Source organism: Stegodyphus dumicola, chromosome 1, assembly GCF_044657685.1.
Source record: "Stegodyphus dumicola isolate Sdum_Otavi_A_Nest chromosome 1, ASM4465768v1".
In the NCBI taxonomy this organism is placed as follows: Eukaryota; Metazoa; Arthropoda; class Arachnida; order Araneae; family Eresidae; genus Stegodyphus; species Stegodyphus dumicola.
Window position 1 is genome coordinate 295,187,913 of NC_140768.1, and position 19,549 is coordinate 295,207,461.

At 29.6% G+C, this 19,549-nt stretch overlaps 1 protein-coding gene across 2 annotated transcripts in view; it reads left to right on the plus strand.

Annotated features, from left to right (window-relative positions):
* muskelin (muskelin 1) overlaps nucleotides 1-19,549 on the plus strand; it is a 67,434-nt gene that overhangs the window by 25,388 nt on the left and 22,497 nt on the right. For both annotated transcript variants that reach the window (XM_035368176.2, XM_035368175.2), the window contains exons 10-14: nucleotides 5,227-5,339; nucleotides 6,825-6,938; nucleotides 7,094-7,251; nucleotides 11,029-11,227; nucleotides 15,900-16,026. In XM_035368176.2, the coding sequence (XP_035224067.1) occupies nucleotides 5,227-5,339; nucleotides 6,825-6,938; nucleotides 7,094-7,251; nucleotides 11,029-11,227; nucleotides 15,900-16,026 (711 nt within the window). The remainder of the gene's footprint in view (nucleotides 1-5,226; nucleotides 5,340-6,824; nucleotides 6,939-7,093; nucleotides 7,252-11,028; nucleotides 11,228-15,899; nucleotides 16,027-19,549) is intronic.

The following is a 19,549-nucleotide window of genomic DNA, read 5'->3' on the forward strand; positions in this document are numbered from 1 at the left end:
CTAGAGCTGTCAAATTTTGAATACTTTAGTACTCCAACTAAACGTGGGAACTTGGAAGCCTGAATTTTTAATTTCAAATTTGTTTTATTATCTATTTCAAATTTCGTAAACGAATTTTTGATTAACAAACTGAATGATTTCAAAACGAGCAATGGCAACACCATATGGAAAAAAACATTTTTATCTCCAGTTGACGAGACTGTTTATCGGAAATTCTAAAGATATGCTGTTTGTAAATATTTTGGGATATTGCTGTCGAATTGAATTTTATGTGTTTTAAATGTGAAGAACATGATCACGTCCTTAGTTACAGGGGTTGTAGCTACTACAAGAAACGTTCTGAAAGTAAAAACCAAGACTCCCAGCTGAAACCTCCAGTACATAAAACCCCAGATTTTCTTTGGATAATTTTCCTCAGATGCTCACAGAGATGAAAGCAGCAGAAACCAGCACAGCAAAACCAGATGTACAGTTCAAAATTAAAACAGAAGTTACAACCACCACCAAGAGACCAACGAAATCCTGACTTGGCTCAAAGATGAAAAGATCAAGAAATTCCTCACTACAGTTATCCAACTAATAGAGAAAATTAAAGCTGCAAAGAGCCCCTCGGAGAAGTTAAGAGTCGGTTTCTATGCAACTATGACTTTCATGAAGTTTGCTGAAGAAAATTAAGAAGACTGTAAAACCACTCAATAGATGGCAGTACATGAGCAGATCACTTAGCCTAAATCTCCTTCTCCAGCATGCTTTGCACTTTGACCAATAGCTGACTCCACAGAAATTGTCAACTAAGCCTAAATCCAAATTCTGAGACTTCTTATGGAAAGACCGATAGATGGCAACACGCGAACATGTAAAGATTACCTGATTACCCCCTCGACCAGCCTCTGAACCATTGGTGTATCGAGGGGGGGCAAGGGGATGTATGATGCCCCGGGCACCAAATGGTCTCCAAACAAGATTTTCATCACATCACTGTTTTTTTTTTTTTTTTTTTTTTTTTTTTTTTTTTTTTTTCGGGGGAGGAGGTGCCAAAAAGGTATTTTGCCCCGGCGCCAATTATGCTCGCTACTCCACTGCTCTGGACTTTAATTTCTACTCCCTAGTCAGCTTCAAAGGGCAAATTGAGGAATTTTTCATCCTTTTCCTTCCTCTCTCTGCTCCCTCCATAGGATTCACTCAGGAACTTATCACATGCCCATTGTGGAACTCTCTCAGGTTTATAGGCAAATACTGCTAAAGCAGTAAAACCCTGTATAACATCTGTATCAATGTATCAACATTAAAAAAAAATTTTTTTAATGCCCTTTTGTGCATAATATAAAATTTGAAAGCTTTCAGATTTTCCCCCTCCTGCTTAAATTCTCTGTTTATATTTTATTTAAATCAGTAACAAGCAAAACTTAAAATACAATGCATAATGTATTTAGCATTTTTAAAATAGTAATTTTTTATTTGTTCTTACCAAAAAATAAAAGATGCCTTTTAATATTAAGCATGCCATATATCAAATCATATTTAAAAAAAAATTGGTAATTCGAGATATTTATGTATTGTGTTGCTTATTTCTTTCTTGGGTAATTTATTAGTTGCAATTTTATAGAAACTTGGTTTTTACTGAAATTTTAAGATAAGGCTAAAAAAAATTACAAGTAATTACATTGATTTTATTTTATTTAGTACTGCTATACAAGTAATTGTTTGGCTAACATAATCTATCAGTATTTCATATCTTAAAAATTTTTCACAAACTTCAAGTGAAGCTGAGTATTATTTCTTAAGTTAAAACTTATTTAAAAAATAATGATTTTTCACTCTAATTATAATTTATCACACTTAAATATATTTCTTTTGTTCATGTTTCATTCCAGAATAACAGATTTCTTTCTCGAGTTTTATATCGTCCATATTTTATGCTCTTTTCTTGTGAACCTGTTAGTACTCAAAAATAGTTATACTATAATTGTTTGAGGCATAAAGCATTTTGCATTTCAGTATGATGACTGTCTCTGTTTTCTCCCACATTGTAGTTTTTATGTGTCTGTTATGTGCTTCAATAAAAAATATATTTTTTGAGTGCAGATTTAAAATTTATTACAGCAACTGAAATTCTTTTACCAGGGTTCGTACAGTCTTTAAGAGTCCTTAAGTTTTTTGGAATCGATTTTTGGTCCTTAAGAGTCCTTAATTTTGGCCAAAATCAGCAGAAGGTCTTTAATTTTAATCATCAGAAATGTCTGTCTGTTTTTACAACTGCCATTTTGAGTGTGAATTATCATTTTGGAGGAATATATTTGGCGATTCACTGATACATATGGTTATCTTTTGAATGGGTTCATGGGTTATAATTTGTTCCTATTTCTTACATAAATGGTGGGGTACTGGAGTTTCTAAGCAAGAAGTGAAACGTAAGGAATTTCGGAATTCATTTTTTCTAAGAAGAGCTCTTAAACAACTTTTCGCCTTTATTAAACGGTTCTGAATTTGGCAACTTATCAACATTTTGGCGATTTTAAAATCAGTTTCTATAAAAGTTTTTAATTCCGAGATCTGGGAATTTTTTAACAATTGTTTTTGAAACATTGTAACATTGATAAATTTCGCTAAAATAATAATAATATATTGAAATTATATTTAAAAATAACATTAAAATAAAACATTTTTATTTTTTGCTGTCATATTGTAAAGTTTTATTTTGGCAACTTATAATACATTATTTTGAGTCTGAAAAATAAACGAGGTATAATGTATAGAAAATGTATGTATAAAGCACAATTTACGAAACAGTTCTTAGTAAAAGCAAAATTAGCTATATAGTTAATTAAAAATGTCTTTTTTAAAATTTTTTCATAGTAAGAGTTTTTTTCTGTGTAATCGTGTCAGAATGTGCATCAGTTTTCTCTATAAAATTATTTTTACATTTTTCTCTCCTTTTTTTTTTTTCCAAAATATTTCTGGCTTTTTGCTATTACAGAATTGGTAAGGACAATTTTTCTTCAGAATTTTAGACATTGGAGCTTGGAAAGTTTAAAAGAATTTCAAGGCAAGATTTATAGACCCACAATTCTAGAAGATTCTAGAGATATGTGACAACTAGTGTCTTCTCCATATTATTAACACATAATGGATGTATTTTGCAATGAATTTCTTACTTTTTGGAGAACGTCTAGAAGAACAATGAAAACATACTATTTGAATGTTTTACTGGCTGGCACTACGCATTTTCCCTCCTGATGCAATCTCTGTGCAACCTTTCTGCTGCCTAGTGCCTTTCTAAATTCTACTTCCAATGTCTGCTCTAAATTCTAAAAGTTTGCCATTTCTAGATTTTGTTGCTCGGTGTGTCACTGAATTCTAAAAATTCTGCTGCACTAGCTGACCCTTACCGTATATATTTCATATTTCTTCTGAATGTTCATATTACTAAAGTAATAAAATTAGCCGTTTTTTCTATACATTCTAATGTACTTTTTTTAAATTTTATTTTGGAATAGCAGAAATCTTTAATCTTTAATCCAAAAATTCTAAAATGAAAATGAAACCTGTTGAAGGAAAAAACTCAATACATGGAGAAAATTATTATTCAAAGATATGTACAGTTATTATGTAAATTACCCAGTTGTTCATGATTTCAGCCTTCACTAGAATTTCCTGTTTTTGCTTCCTCATATGATAGAGTTACTGAGCCAGCTTAAATTAAAATTAAATTGTATAATATTTGATCACTAAAAGTTTGAATTTGTTCTTGTTTAATAACTTCCCCATGAGCTGTAATTGATTTCGTTAGCATCAGAACATGCCTTTATGTTCTAATTTCTTTTTAAATAAGAGGCTTATTTAAACCTTTGTCTGATATTATAATTACTTTCAGACATAGCAATAATTTGCTTCATGTCTGTCGGGGGGGGGGGGTTGGAACTATTTAACTTTTACCAGATCAAGTAAACACTCATAGATATATTGTGGAGAGGTTGACAAGTTAGCAGATAAAGCATGCAGAAACTAGTCAGAGCATTGGTTTGCATATTGAGACAAATTTCTGATTGTTAGAAAAGATGCTTAAAGAGGAGGAAATCAATAAAAATTTGCCAAAATGTCTGGGAAGGCTTCAAATCAAAATGACGCATAAATATTTTGTTGAGTTTTGTTGTTACAAGACATAAATGTTTTGTAACAACAACACTTTCAAAACTTGCCAACTGTGCCTACAACAGGCCTTTCAGGTTTGTTCTAATCAACAGGTCTCTCTCTAGACAAGCAACAGCGGTGACAACATTGTCTTTTGTTATGAATCATTAATTCATGAATCATTTGTCATGAATCATGCTGATTATGATCTTACTTTTCATTTTAACTTATGATGCTTGACATAAAATCTACCTGCTATTTACTAAACCTCTAGCCTGAACAAGTATGTGACAAAATGAGACATAAAAAAAGAAAATCAACATAAAGCTAACTGTTAGTAAAATATAAATGTCACTTATCTTCTTTCAAATATGTCCAACTATTATAAGTGTAAAATATTTAATGCTACTTGTAAATTGCATAATGTTTATTTTATTCTCAAACTTTCACTGTTAATTAATTCATGTTTAATAATAATGTGCCATACTTAGGGATCTATTTTATTTTTAGAATGGTATTACAAAAGTGAAATTCAGGCATAGATAATATTTTTAATTGAATTTATTCAGTTTTCATTTGCTCATAGGTCCTTAATTTTTTCATTAATGGTCTTTAAAGTCCTTAATTTCTGTGTGTATAAATATGTACGAACCCTGTTTTACTAAATATATTACACTTTTCCTTTTTTTTAACTTTTATTTATTTATTTTTATTTTTCATGTTTTACTTTTTAAAACTGTCAGCAGGAATAAAATTAAAAAAAAAAATTAAAACATGGTTGTATTTTATACTGCTGTCATTAAAAGCATATCTCTTAATATGGTATCTTACTAGTGGCTGAGTAGGGCCACTGAACATAACACTGATATTATGCTTGTAAACATTCAAAATCTGAGTTAAAAGATGCATTTTTTTGAGTTGGGAAATAGGGTTGGTTACTATTATAAATAACTTTTAAAAATATTTTAAACCTTCAAGTGTTTCGAAATAAATAATACCGACTGAAGTAAGTTGCATTTTAAAGGAGTGGAAAATATATGTAGATTAAATGATGAAATAGATTGATATTGAATCTTTTTTTTTAATTTTATATAGAAATAATATATCTTTTTGGTGGCTGGGATGGGACGACAGATTTGGCTGATCTCTGGAGTTACCACATACCTACTGGAACATGGACATGTTTGTCTCAAGATACTTCTTGTGAGGTATAAGAATTCTTTTATCTCAAAGTTTTAAAAAATATTTACTGAATGCTCAGTAGTTTTAATCAAAAAAGCTTTTAACTTTGAATTACTATCTTGATCATGGATGTCTTGCATGTCTATTTTTGTCTAAACTTCTTCAACCCCCCCCCTCAGGTTTTTTTTTTAATTATTTTTTTAAGCATCTGTTTTTAACACTTAACCCTTCAATGGTTAGTCCCAGATTATCTCTGTCTTGCATACAGGCTTCTTAAAGACTCACTATAGATAATTGTTACTTTAAATATACCCTCGAACACACAAGCCATCCTCTTCTTTTGTTAGAACGATAAGTTATGCCAAGAATGGCTAGATTGAATTTTTATCTTTCTTTCACTTTCAAATGCCTAAGGGGGTGACAACAATGTGTAATAACCGTCATCAGCCTGGGAAAAAATCATAAATGTGATAAAGGCATTCACTTTAACAAAACAAGGAATTTATTACCAGTTAGAAAGTGAATTTATATAGAAAAGGAATTAAAAATTTCTGGTGTAGAACAGATAAAGGAAGAAAATGTTTTAAAATAAGATTTTTATAGAATAAGCTTTTATCTAAAATTCATAAAATTATTAATGAATTAAAAGGAGAAAAATAATTTATCATATTATTAAATGGGAGTGAGATTAAGTAATTCTCTTTACGTCATCTCATCTATAAATTCATATCATAAATAATGGGGGATCACTCTTGATAAATTTGTAATGGCCTATCCTTTGATAATGACTAATTGCTGATTATTCTTATTATATATAAATATTTTGTTTTCATCATTTTAGTATCATTAACACATTATCAAACAAATTGTTCAATTGAAAAAATCATTCTTTTACTTTCAACATTTATCGTATTAGCGATTTTACCAAAATATGAAATTAAAATCTCATATAAACTTCATTTTAAAAAACATTTCCCTATCTGATGGTGCAGACAGTAAAATTCTGAGAGTTTTAAGTTTGTTCATTAAATGAATAAATGTGAGAAAAGTCATTTTAACATTAAAATTTTTAAAACTTAGCTCGGATTTTGAAAAAATCACTTCATTAGCAATTATTATATGTATAAAATTTGAATTCCATATTGGGTATGATCTGAAAAGGTAGCTTGTGGGAAGTAGTTTAAAATTTAACCATAGTGACAAACACCATGAATGAACTAAATAAAATCTTTTAAAACAAACAGCTCTCTTGCCAACTCTTAAATATTATATTTTTAACATTTTGGAAAGTTTTGTAAATCATTGATGTCACATGTTTTATTTTTATAACATTGGCCTTCCAACAAACTTAAAAAGTTATTCAAGTTAAAAATTGACTCATCATGCTGCAAGGCTGTAAATTTATATCCACTTTAGATATTAATCTGGAATCTGATTAATTTTTTAAATTTTCATCTCTGTACTGTAATTTATACAACTGTTCTTCTAAAGGATTATTTTCATTACTTTAGGGTGGACCCAGTCCTCGATCATGTCATAAAATGTGCCTTGATCCTGAAAGGAAAAAAATTTTCACACTAGGACGGTACTTAGATTCTGTAATGAGGGCAAGTTTTTACTTAAATGTAAGAAACCTTTTTTTCACATAATCTTCATAATTTTAAGAATAAAAATTTAAATGGATATTCAATCTGGTAATAAATTTATTATAAATATTTATTTCATTCTTTTAAATAAACTGAAGCCAAAAATCAGTTAATGTGTGAACTGTTTTTATTAGAGTGATTTCTATGTGTATGATATTGACTCCAATCAGTGGACACTAATCACAGATGATACAGAAAAAATGGGTGGCCCAAGCTTAGTGTTTGACCATCAGATGTGCATAGATGTAGAGAAAAATACCATTTATGTTTTTGGTGGAAGAGTCGTTACTAGGTATTAAATATTTTAATTATTTTTAATTATTTATTTTACTTGTTTTGGAATTTGAATGTAATAGTATAAATATTCCAGTGCTCTCTGTATCCAGATACCCCACTAATCCTCATTGCAGTATGAATTTTAACACAGAAAATATATGTTGAGAGCAGGAAGATCAAATTTTTATGATTATGGAGAGCCCCAGCATTTTCAGTTTTTAATCACCATCTAATTCATGCAAAAGAGAGACATTTCAATGAATTTAGTAGATTAATACCAAAAATTGGAAAGATAGATGTATATACTAACATTTTGGGGTTGAGGTTACTTTATTTTTTTATTTTATTTTATTTTATTTTTTTGTATTTTATCATGGTACTGAAATCGAGAATAAGAAATTTAAATTAGGAAAATATAATTCCATATATCAGGATGAACTATTAGTAATTCAGGAGGCTATAGAGTGGCTACAAGAAAAATTATGCGAGTCCAGCAGTATTATAATTCATACAGATAGTTTGTCTGTTTTGTAGGCCCTCTCCAGCCCTGACCAGCAAAATTTAAATGTATAGATGGTGGAAAGTTTTGAAGTACAGATGATGTATTTTATTAAAGAATGTAGCCTGAAAAGAAATTCATTTCAAAGTTTTGTTCAAAGTTTTCATCCACACCTAATAGTTGCAGATGAAAACTTTATGAATAATGGATTTAGAGCTTCAACTAATACTGGGAGGAAAAGAATAAAGGTGGTTAATGGTCACATGGAGGCCATCAGCATTGTCCGTTAATTTATTTATGAATGTTTGGGTTTTTTTTTCCAATATTTATATTTTTTTCGCTTTTCCTTTTTTGTAATTTAAACCAGCAGTTTATTATTGGAGAAGTTAAACAACAAGAATCAGTGTGATATTTGTAAATTTTACAAGACTAGTTTCGATGGTTTAAATACATTCAGCAGTTTATTATATAAGAATACTGACTGGTTATATGTTTTAAGTCTTTCTTGGTTGTTTTATACTAACTTTTTAGTTACTTGAGACATACTACCTGGTTTGCTGGAGCTTAGATAAGGATTGAAATTGTTTGAATTAGAGGCTTTTTATTTAAGAACATGGCCGGGCCACTGAACATCCTCGTTTGTTGTTTGAACAGGCGTGTCACATTTATGACCATAGGGCACAAAATAATTTTTGCAAGGAGGATTAGGGATCCTAATTATTTTGTTGAAAATGCATAACATTTCTTTAATTGCTTAGCTCAGGCATTTCACATCAAATAATAAATGCACAACTTTTATTTTCAATTCATTTTTATATTATTAGGCCTTTTTTAACATTTGAAAACTCAATGTAAAAATAGGTTGCAAAGTATATAAAGTTTGAGTAGTTGGAAGCAGTATGATGTATTTGGACTGTATCTTTGATTCCATTATATTCCCTTCTAAATTAATGACGTCATTTTAAGACTGGATTTCTCAATTTATCCCGTGCCTTGCATCCCCATGAAATGTATTCTTAGTATTCATATCCTCTGGAATATTATTATTGCTCCTATATAAACTCAAGAATGCGAGCCACTCTGTTGTTCCACCACTGAAATTATAATTCGTGCTCCAGAACAGAATAAGAAAAAGAAAAAAAAGAAAAAAGAAAAAAAAAAAAAAAACTGACTAAAAAACTTTAAATTGCATTGCTTAATTTAAATCAGTTAAATGGTTACCATGCATTGCAGTTGTTTGTAAGTAAATAAATTTTTAATTAGATGATATTAAAGAAAGTAATGCATATTTTTATATTTAATTTATCGCATTACTTACCAAAAAATGATATGATGTTAGAAACCTTACAAAATGAAAGCATGTTATAAAAGTTTAAAGTTTACATATATTGGACTATGAATTTATTAGTAGTAACTTACATAGCTACTAAATTATTAAATTGTCTTCAATCAGTTCTGTCTCCTTAATTTTTAACATAATTTTCCTCTTTTTTGGAAGGGGGCTTATTTGCGTTAAATTTACTTCTTGAAAGTTTATTTACTTAACATTTGTCTATGTTCTTTGCAATTATATATTTTTTACTCTATCAGATTGTGAATCTTTTGTATGTAAACACCATGTTTTTTTTTTTTTTTTTTTTTTTTTTTTTTTTGTACGTTAACAGGAATTACTAGATTTGGTGCTTCTGTCAATCATTTTAGTTTTCATCTCAATTCCTTGTCAGTGATATATGGTTTATATGCTTAATTATCCTGAGTTATCAAATATATCTCAACAATACAAATAATTTAATTTTTCCTGAATAAAAGCTGTGAAAAAATAACTTTTAAAAAAGTCTTCATGTCTTTAAAAAAAGTCTGTTAGTAATGGTTTTATAATTTTTACTTGCTTGCAAAATAGTTTTCTCATTTTTTAAGTATAAATAACTAGAAAGTTTATCATTTCTAGAAAACATTGTATGTGAGGGTACAGTTTGGATCAAAACCAATTGCTGTTAATATTCATTTGCATTCTTTTCTTTATTGTAAACCTTTATTCCTCTGTCTGTAAATTTTAAAACTGAATTTAGAGATTCTTCTACAAGTTGAAGTACAAATAATGCTTTTGATTATTTGCATCTCCCACACCCCACCAAAAAGCTGTGAAAAAGAAATGATGAAGCAACACACGATATCACCAGAAAATGTTTATGTTTCAACCCAGGTATGTGCATAGCACATGTGCATTTTCACTTTTGAAATTCAACCATCATTTTCTGATTAGTACTTATTTTGGCATTGAATACATTAGTGTTTGTTGTAGTAAATCATAAGGGAACTGCAGAATTTGCTGTGTTTTATTTTTATTATGTTTGTGGAAATGTATGTTGAAGTTTAAGCTGTTCTTTAACGATTCAAATCATGGTCAGTTTGCAGTGCTGAGGCTGGGCATTATGCCAAGTTTGTGCAATTCTATGACGTTTTATTTGAGCAAAAACAAATCGCTGTTACATGGAAAGAAAATTTTTGTATGGAAAAAGAAGAATGTATAAAAAAATACCGGATGCATCATTGAAATAGAGATAAAGGTACCCAAACAAATGTTTCTGTCCAGCAATCACAAATAAAATCAAAAATGCTCTTCAAAGTTGGCAACAAGTTTATATCTTTGTGTAGGTGTGATAACTAGAAAATATTGATCAGATTCACTGTTTGTTATTAGGTCATGAAATTCTTTGAAAGCATATAAAATTTTTGTATTTATTAATTTTAAAAATGCATTTGAATATATGATGCATTAAAATATGTATGATCAAATCATTTGCAAGCAGTAGTTCTTGATATTGCGATTGTTAAAATGATTTGATAGTTTTTTAGAAAGTATCAAAATATAGTCTTATAAACAGTATGAAGCTTAAAATGCACATAGATATTAATGTTAAAAAATGATCAGATGTTTTATTAATAATGTTTTCTTTTAAAGCCTTAAATACGAAAAACCAGAAGTTCTTGTTTAGATTATTAAAATTTATTTTAAAATACAACATGAAAATATATTATGTTCTGGATTGTTGTGCGTAATTAAATCAAAAAAATGGTAATTATTTTAGATTTTTATCAATTATGAAATTGAAAATTGATTATCTTGAAAGTATTATGTATTTTCTAAAATTTTAGTGCATAATGATTGATTTTTTAACATCTTTATTTATTACATATTGCAGTTATTGTCTGAATAAGATCTAAATATATGAGAGTTCCAGCCCATACATCAGTCATATCTATCAGATCTAAATGGGTTTCTTTTTGTTTCAGCATAAGTCCCAGCTCACCAGAAACGGTTTGTGCAGAACCTGTTTATTGTGGTCTATACTCATATCATGTTCCTACGAATACTTGGTGCAAACTGCGTAGTGATATGTCAAAAAGAAATCCCAGTGATGATATCTCAAAACGAAATCCAAATGATCGTGAAATTAAATCACGAATTGGCCATTCAATGTTATTCCATGAAGTAAGTATGTGGGAGTGTTGTAAATGTTTGAATTAATGAAACTGCTTATTTTATTGATTATATTGTTTGATATGATTGGTTATCATTTTTGCACTTAAGTATGGTAGCTCAGAATTCAGCTTAGGTACTAATATTGTAATAATAACTGTAATAATTATTATTCATTTTTTAAATTAGACAGAATATGACATTTTATTTTGATAGAAAAACTAAGGGAAACTGTCATGAACAAATTTATTCTGCACAAAGCTTACAAATTCATAGAAATGAAATATTTATGCGTGAGGGGAAACTATGAAACATATCAAACGTCAACAGTTGATTTTCACTCTGTAGGATACCATAATTTTGTTATTAAATCAAATTTACACAACACTGTGGCAAAACATGGTTTTTAGATGTTAAAAATTATATTGTTTGATATGAAATGGATTATGTAAAAGTTTCTTTATAATTGGTGATGGGTTTTGTAAGTGCATGTCTGAACTATTGAAATTATTTTGAAGCTAAAAAATCTCCATCTTCATTTCAGGATAAAGTCCAAGAATCTTCACTAGCTAATATGCTTTCATTATTTTTTTATCACTATAGTAAAAATAAAATGCTTTCTTAGAACAAAAATGGGATTTTTTTTAACCCCTTGCTGGCATTCTGGTGACTAACAGTAATACTAGGGGGAATAAGAAAACAAAATAACTTAAAAAATTATATAAAATATTGTAAAAAAGAGCAACTAGCCACAGACTGGCAGTCTACTATTCTGTGGTTAGGAGGGAAAACATGATAACTCTTCCCCCCCCCCCACAGATAGTTTTTTCTTACTTTTTCATTAAAAAGAAAAGGAGCAAAATAATAAAAAGTAAAGAAATAAAATATTTCATATTCTGAAAATCCAGTAATGAAAAATTACATTCCCCCCAAATGCAGTGGCCATGGAATACCAATTATTATTGCCACACAAACATTCTGCATGAAAACTTGCATATGCCACTGTGGTATATCATAATCAGACTTAAGCTGGCACAGCACCAAGCATCGAAGTGCACGCAATAATAAGAAAAAGGACTGGAATGCGAGTAGCTGTAGATGTAAGTGTGTATGTGAGTGATGATGTATTTTGTATATATAATAAAAGTAGCATGTAGTTTAAAAGAGTGTATCTTGTGAAATAATTACCCACTAAAGGATACACGGTAGCTGGCGACGAGCATGTGTGATTTTTAAGAACATGTGCCTAATACAATTAAGGAATATGGGATTCCCCGAAGACTGCTCAAGGTAAAAGCTTTTATAATCATTTTTCTTTCGGAAAAATCATGGAGCAGCTTGTAACTGAGTTAATAGTGCAGAATAGAGCTCTAATGGAGAGACTTACTTCAGTTATTACTTCACAGATGGACAATTCAAAACTTTCGGTTCAGTTTGAAAAATATAATGAACATGATGAACAGTTTGATTCGTTCCTGGAAAGATTCAAAAGTTATTTAGATATACAATATGTTTCACAGGATAAGCGTGGGGTTCCTGGAAAGATTCAAAAGTTATTTAGATATACAATATGTTTCACAGGATAAGCGTGGGAAAGTACTGATTTCTAGTTTATCCGAAAAAATGTAGTCTCTTAAAACACTTGCTGTCTCCTGATAATTCTTCTGGTAAAGATTATAATGTGTTAAAAACAACATTAAGAAATCATTTAAATCTTAAGCCATTTATCATTCCTAGCAGACATATATTTTTAAATCGAAAGCAGCACGAGATGGAAACAATTAGTATGTATATGGCAGAGTTAAGGTCACTTGCCGTACTTTGTGCTTATGATCAGAACATGTTATATGTAATACGATGTTGCAGGATGTATTTGTTAGTGGGCTTAGAGATAGGGCTATTCTGGATAGAATTTTTGAGCAGGATAATATCAGTTTAGATGACACTTTTAAAATAGCTTTGACAATGGAAAAAGCTTTAAAAGGTTCAAATGAAATAATTGGGAAACCAATAGAAATTAAGGAATTTAGTGCCAGGAATAAAGGTAAATCTAAGTCAGTCGCTCTAAAACAAAAGTTTGAAAAACAAAACTTTGCAGCTAAGAGTGCTAAAGGGAAAATGTGTTCGTGATGTACAGGGACTGACCATGATAGAAATTCTTGTAAATTTAAGACAATTATCTGCAGATTTTGTAAGAAAATCGGGCACATTGAAAGAGCATGCTACAACGCTAAAAATGCTGAAAAAAACTAAAGTGAAACAAAAACAGTTAGATGTAGGAAATGAAAACACAGTTCCTATAAACAAGATACATTCCAGTGAGGTGAAAAATAGGAAACCACGCATAATGGTTCAAGTGAACATAGAAGGAAAACCGGTAGCTATGGAACTGGATACAGGGGGTGCAGTATCGGTAATGAGTTTTAAAAATTTCTGGCAAATTTCAAAAAAGAAAATTAAAAATACAAGTCTTGTATTTAAAACATATAATGGAGAAAAACTGATACCTTTAGGATTTACTAAAGTAGAATATAAAGGTCAAAATAAAAACTTAAATCTTTACATTGTTAAAGAAAACCTTGATACAATATTTGGTAGAGAATGGCTTTCAGAGATAAATTTAGATTGGTCTTCTATAAAGTCAATTTCTGTCTCTAAACGAGTAGTTTAAATAAATTATTGGAACTATATAAGGAGATTTTTGATCGAAAGTTAGGAGAGATAAAAAATTATGGGATTCAACTTGAATTGAAACCAAATGTTTCACAAAATTTTGTAGAGCTAGGCAAATACCATTTGTATTAAAGGGCTGGATAGATGAAGAAATTGATCGCCTAGAAAAAGAGTGTATAATTGAAAAGGTTGAAACGCCGGAATGAGCAACTCCGATAGTACCAGTAGTGAAGTCGGACGGTTCTATACGACTCTGTGCCGACTACTCGGTGACAGTGAACCCAAATATTGTTACGCATCAACACCCTTTGCCGACCATAGAGGAAATATTTTAATGTTTGAGTGGGAGAAAGCATTTTTCGAAAATTGATTTTAAACATGCTAATTTACAAATGAAAGTACACCCTGAGACTCAAAAATTGCTGACAATAAACTCACAGAAAGGATTATATAAGTGTAAGAGATTAATGTTCGGCCTAAATGCATCGTCGGCAATCTGGCAACGTTACGTAAACGGACTATTCTACAGAATGTAAGGGTGTAAGGTCTTCATGGATGATGCACAAAAAACAGGGGCGGATGATGAAGCACATTTAAATACTTTAAAAAATTTCTTCGAGAAATGTAAAACTCATGGACTAAAATTAAATTTAGAGAAAAGTAAATTTTTTCAGGATGAGATAAAATTTTTAGGTCATAAAATTGATGCTAATGGTTTACATAAAACTGATGAAAAAATATCAGCGATTGCAAAAGCCCCAAGACCCAGAAATGTCCAGGAAATTCAAAGTTTCTTGGTATTAGTTAATTTTTATGGAAAATTTTGTCCTAAATTAGCGACAATCGCAAATCCTTTATATCAAGTAACTAAGAAAAACTCAAAAAGGGTTTGGACGAAGGATTGTCAGGAGCCTTTTCTAAACATTAAAAAAGAATTGTGTTCACAAAAAGTTTTGATGCATTATGATTCAAAATTGCCCTTAACATTGGCAACTGATGCATCACCAGTGGGGTTAGGTGCAGTACTTTCTCACAAACTTCCTGATGGAACAGAAAGGCCAATTGCATGTGCTTCAAGAATACTGACTGAAACAAAGAAAAAATATTCTCAAACCAGTAAAGAAGCTTTGTCAATCATTTGAGGAATAAAAAAAATTTCTTGTGTACTTAATATGTATGTCTGCACTGATATAATATGGTGTAAGTGCAGATAGGCACATAAAGGGGAAAGCATGCATACCCTTAAATGGGAATAATGTATATACAGACACGTACATGTACACACACAGGCACACATATGCATTTATATATATATGTGTTTGCATGTGGATTTATGCATACGTGTATAAACATACAGATATATATATGTGTATATATTTCATCATCAAGTTCTTGAAAAAGTTTTTGTATTTTTCTTCAGTCAGACCTCTTTTTTTTTTTTTGGCATATTGCTAGAAAAATGTCAAAAAAATTCCTAAAAAACTTACGAAAATATGCAATATTCTAAAGCAACGCAAGGCTCGGTTTACAATTTACAAACGCAGTTATTGCGAATTCTGTAGCTATGTAGCTACAAGAACTAAAAGGGAAAATTTGGGAAAAATCTCAATTCTTAACACAAAAAGACCTTTGAAAGAGATAAGTGGTTAAAACCCAAGGGATGTCAAATTTGACATTTCATCCCACTCTCTCAGCCTGGAAGATGGGGGGAAAAAGACATAGCCACTAAAGTGGATAACCCCATCATTTTAAGCAGAGGACTCTATGGCCACTATAATGGCCATCCCGCCTTCAAAAGGTTAAATGGCAACCACTTGTGGCAAAGATGCACAGTTTGGAAAGAAAGCCTTTCTGAGGATATGTTTTTTATTAATGGGAGTTATGATAACTCATTAAATATGCTTATGTACTGTTTTCATCTTGAATAATTAAATCCAATTGGAATCAATTGGAGATCCAGTTTTGTTGAACTGCATTAAAGAAAATGATAATTTTTGAAACTGTATTTTAGAAAAGCCGCTTGTTGTATATATTTGCTGGTCAAAGAAACAGAGCAAGAGAATATCTGAATGACTTTTTTGCTTACAATGTTGATACAAATCAAATTACCATTATATGTGATGGATCAGATACAGAATGTAAGTTTGCTTTTATTTTAATATTTTATCTGTAAAAATACAAACGTCTAGTAATGTGTTAAAAATTTTGAGAAAAATTCTCATTATCTGAGCTTGTGTTTTCTGAATGAATATTTCAGTGTGCTTAAATACTTAGAGGTTTTATCTGCTGCCATTTTTTCTGTATAGACTTTAAATAAATTTTACTATAGGAAACTGCCCTTTTTATTACTTTTTTTTTTTTTTTTTTTTTTTTTTTTTTTTTTTTTTTAAGATTTTTATCAAGTTTCTGTTAATCAAATTACCTATTTTTTAATTCTCTGTATAAAAGTTTCATATATCATATTTCATTTTTTAACTACAATCAAATTTGTCTTTTATTGTTTTTATATTGAATAATATTATAAGTTCAACTATCCAGAAAGCTCAAGAAATGCCAAATATGTGACAATTCTTTATAGTAGAACATTCATAAAATGCAATCCAGTGTAGAAAAGTCAAATAAGTGGAAGAAGAAATTTCCAGTCTAAAATTGTAAAAACAGTCATCTTCTGTGTAATCAACTTGAATATTAAAAGATTACAATTAAAATTATTTAAGATTGGGAGGATGTATTTCAGGCATAAAAACTGTTGTACTTCATAGGCCTTAAACATACAAAAGTAATGCATATTATAATTAAATCTCGCTGGACATGGAACATGGAAGTTAGCAGGGATGCTGCTAAATTTGTACCAGTTATTCTAGCTGAAGTTTAAAAGAACAGATCATTCTTTATTAAGTAATCAACAGTTATAAGTTAGATATATGGCATACAAATAGATACATGTAGATATATGGCAGATACAAGTTCGATATGGCATATGAAAAACTTTGCTTATCGTACTTTTCACATTGCGAAATCATTGTTTATATGTTTTCAAATAAACTTGCATATTGCATACACTTTTTGGTAGTGATATGTTATGTGCTCTTCTGCTTTTAGTTAGTTAGTTCATTTTTAAATATGAAAATAAGCACAAATATTGAAAATGATTACATAATTTAATGATGTATTAAATTTTTAATTTCATTACATTTAAAATCCTTCAAATTTTACAAAACGAAAAGACCTTAAAAAGGCCATTTTTATGACACATTACGAATATCTCGTAGCATGGCCAAAAATATTGCCATCATTATTCATTGATCTCCACCATGCTTCTGCGAGAATGTGGTGTTGTACTCCAAATTTCAATAGCTTCATAATTCAATAATATATTGGAGCATGTGATAAAATAGTGGGAAAATAAATTATTAGAACAATAACCAATTTTAGTGACACTGTCTAAAAAATAACTAACTCGTTAGAAGTGGTAGATTGTGCACTATAATCCACTTTTCTTGATGTCAGCATCCTATATAGTTGAAAATATACCATTAAATTTGGGACCTGCCATAGAAGACAGGTGATTAGTTTTAGTCATTTTTCAAAATGCGAGGGAAAAGCAGAGAAATAGCAGTTAACTTTTAGCTTATTGAGAATTAACCCTGATTTGCATAAAACAAAGCTCTTATTATTGTATTGTGACATCAAGTTGTTCTTTTGTTGATGCTAAATCAGTAAGAAAATGTGACAGACATCAGTGATAAAACATGATAGTACGTATAAGATATTATTAATTTAAGTATGATATTTTATCATTTTATGTATATGAAGAAGAAGAATATCGTATATCAGAGTTCACATTCACTTAGAAAGTCTTAGAAAATTATGAAAGTTCAGGGGGAAAAGTGAATATATAAACGCTTTTCAAAAATTTTTTGTAATAGCATATTGAGTGAGATCTTATAGAGTTTGGTATTCTTTGGTAGCATGAAGTGGATTCAAACTCCTTACAGACTTGGAACAAATTATCGCTATGTGTCATGTTAAAGACGAAGTCTTGGGAAGGTTTTAAAACAAACCTTTGTATTAAATCATAACTGTAAAATGCAGATAAATTAAATCATAAATGTAAAATGCAGATCTCGTGCTTGACAAGATCAGCCAACCATTTGTGACAGTGTAACTTAATATGACAGTAAATTTCAAATTTAAAACTAAGTGTAGTAGACAAAAGCTACACAATTGATTTAATGCAGAGTTGGATCAAAACTTTTTCTCACTGCCATAACAATTTAAAATGATGCCAGCTATAATGCAAAGCCAAGTAATACTATCTTATCTGAGCTAACAGAAGCCTAGTAACCTAGCCTTGAGAGGGAGAAACACACTCTGTCTTTCTTACAATCCAGAAACCTCACCTTATATACTTTTAAACTTGATTTGTATTCTGGGAGGGAAATGGAAAGGAGAAGTGACAGTAAATATTTTAATCTTAACAAATAAATAGGTTAACATAATGAAATTTTACAGTCCAATAAGAATTAAAATCCTTACTAAAACTCTGATGTATTTTTAATTACTGAGATCAATCAACTATCTTATAGCAAATGCAGACTGAGTTTAAAAAAAATTAAATTTAAAAAAGACAGACGAGGAAAATCAGAACTTTTTCCAGAAAGTTGAGTTTCAAATAAATTTTTAAAATTAAAAAGTTAATGTTTTAAATAGTAATCAATAAGAAAAACTAAACTATTCATTTGCTTTCTAAAAAAGCAGAGATATTCCAAAGTTTTATTTTGAAACATCATAGGAATCACAGGACTATTGTTTTGAACGATGTATTATTATAAAATCCTTTTGTAGAATGAATAGTTTTTTAGATTAGATGTATCTTTTTTAAATCTTAATCTACTCTTCTGAATGACTTAATTGCCTGTTTTGCAGATATTATTTCTTTCATTTGCTGTAGAATAATGAGTATGAGTAGATTTTTATAATGTTTTTATTATTTCATTGTACAGTGAAATTCTGATAATCCACATATCCAAGGCTTGTGTGGATTTTGTCACATCTGAGTATTGTTTACAATTTCCCTTTGCATATAAAAATAATTAAAAATATAAATTAGTTTTACAAAAATGCATCAAATCATTTTTCGCAAAAAATTGTACATCGGCCAACAAAATTATTTTCAAAGTAATTTTTACACTCTTAAATGAGAGAAAATATAAATATACTGTTTGCAAAATACTTAGCAGGCTTTCCCTAAATTGAATTTCTACACAATTTTTTTTTTTAATTTACGTTCGGCACATGTGTTATTGATTTAAGAATCCTCAAAAAAGTTCTCGAATTAAAATTTTGGATTTGTTGAAAGAAAACTAGTTCTTTAGCTTCTTTTCTTTTACCATGTTGTTCAATTTTAGCAACAGAAAAGTCTTTGCAAGAATTAATTTTTACAGTCTATACCAATTCACTACCAATTTTGCTTGCTCATTTCGCAGAATGTAATTAAATGGGCACAAGGTGTGCATCTGAAAAAATGCAGACAAATAAATTATTGATATATGCTGCATAATTTTAAAATTAATTACCTACATCAGTTCAAAATTAAAATTAAAAGGCAGCAGAATATGCACCTAAAAAAATAGGGATTTATCAAGAGCAAACAAAATT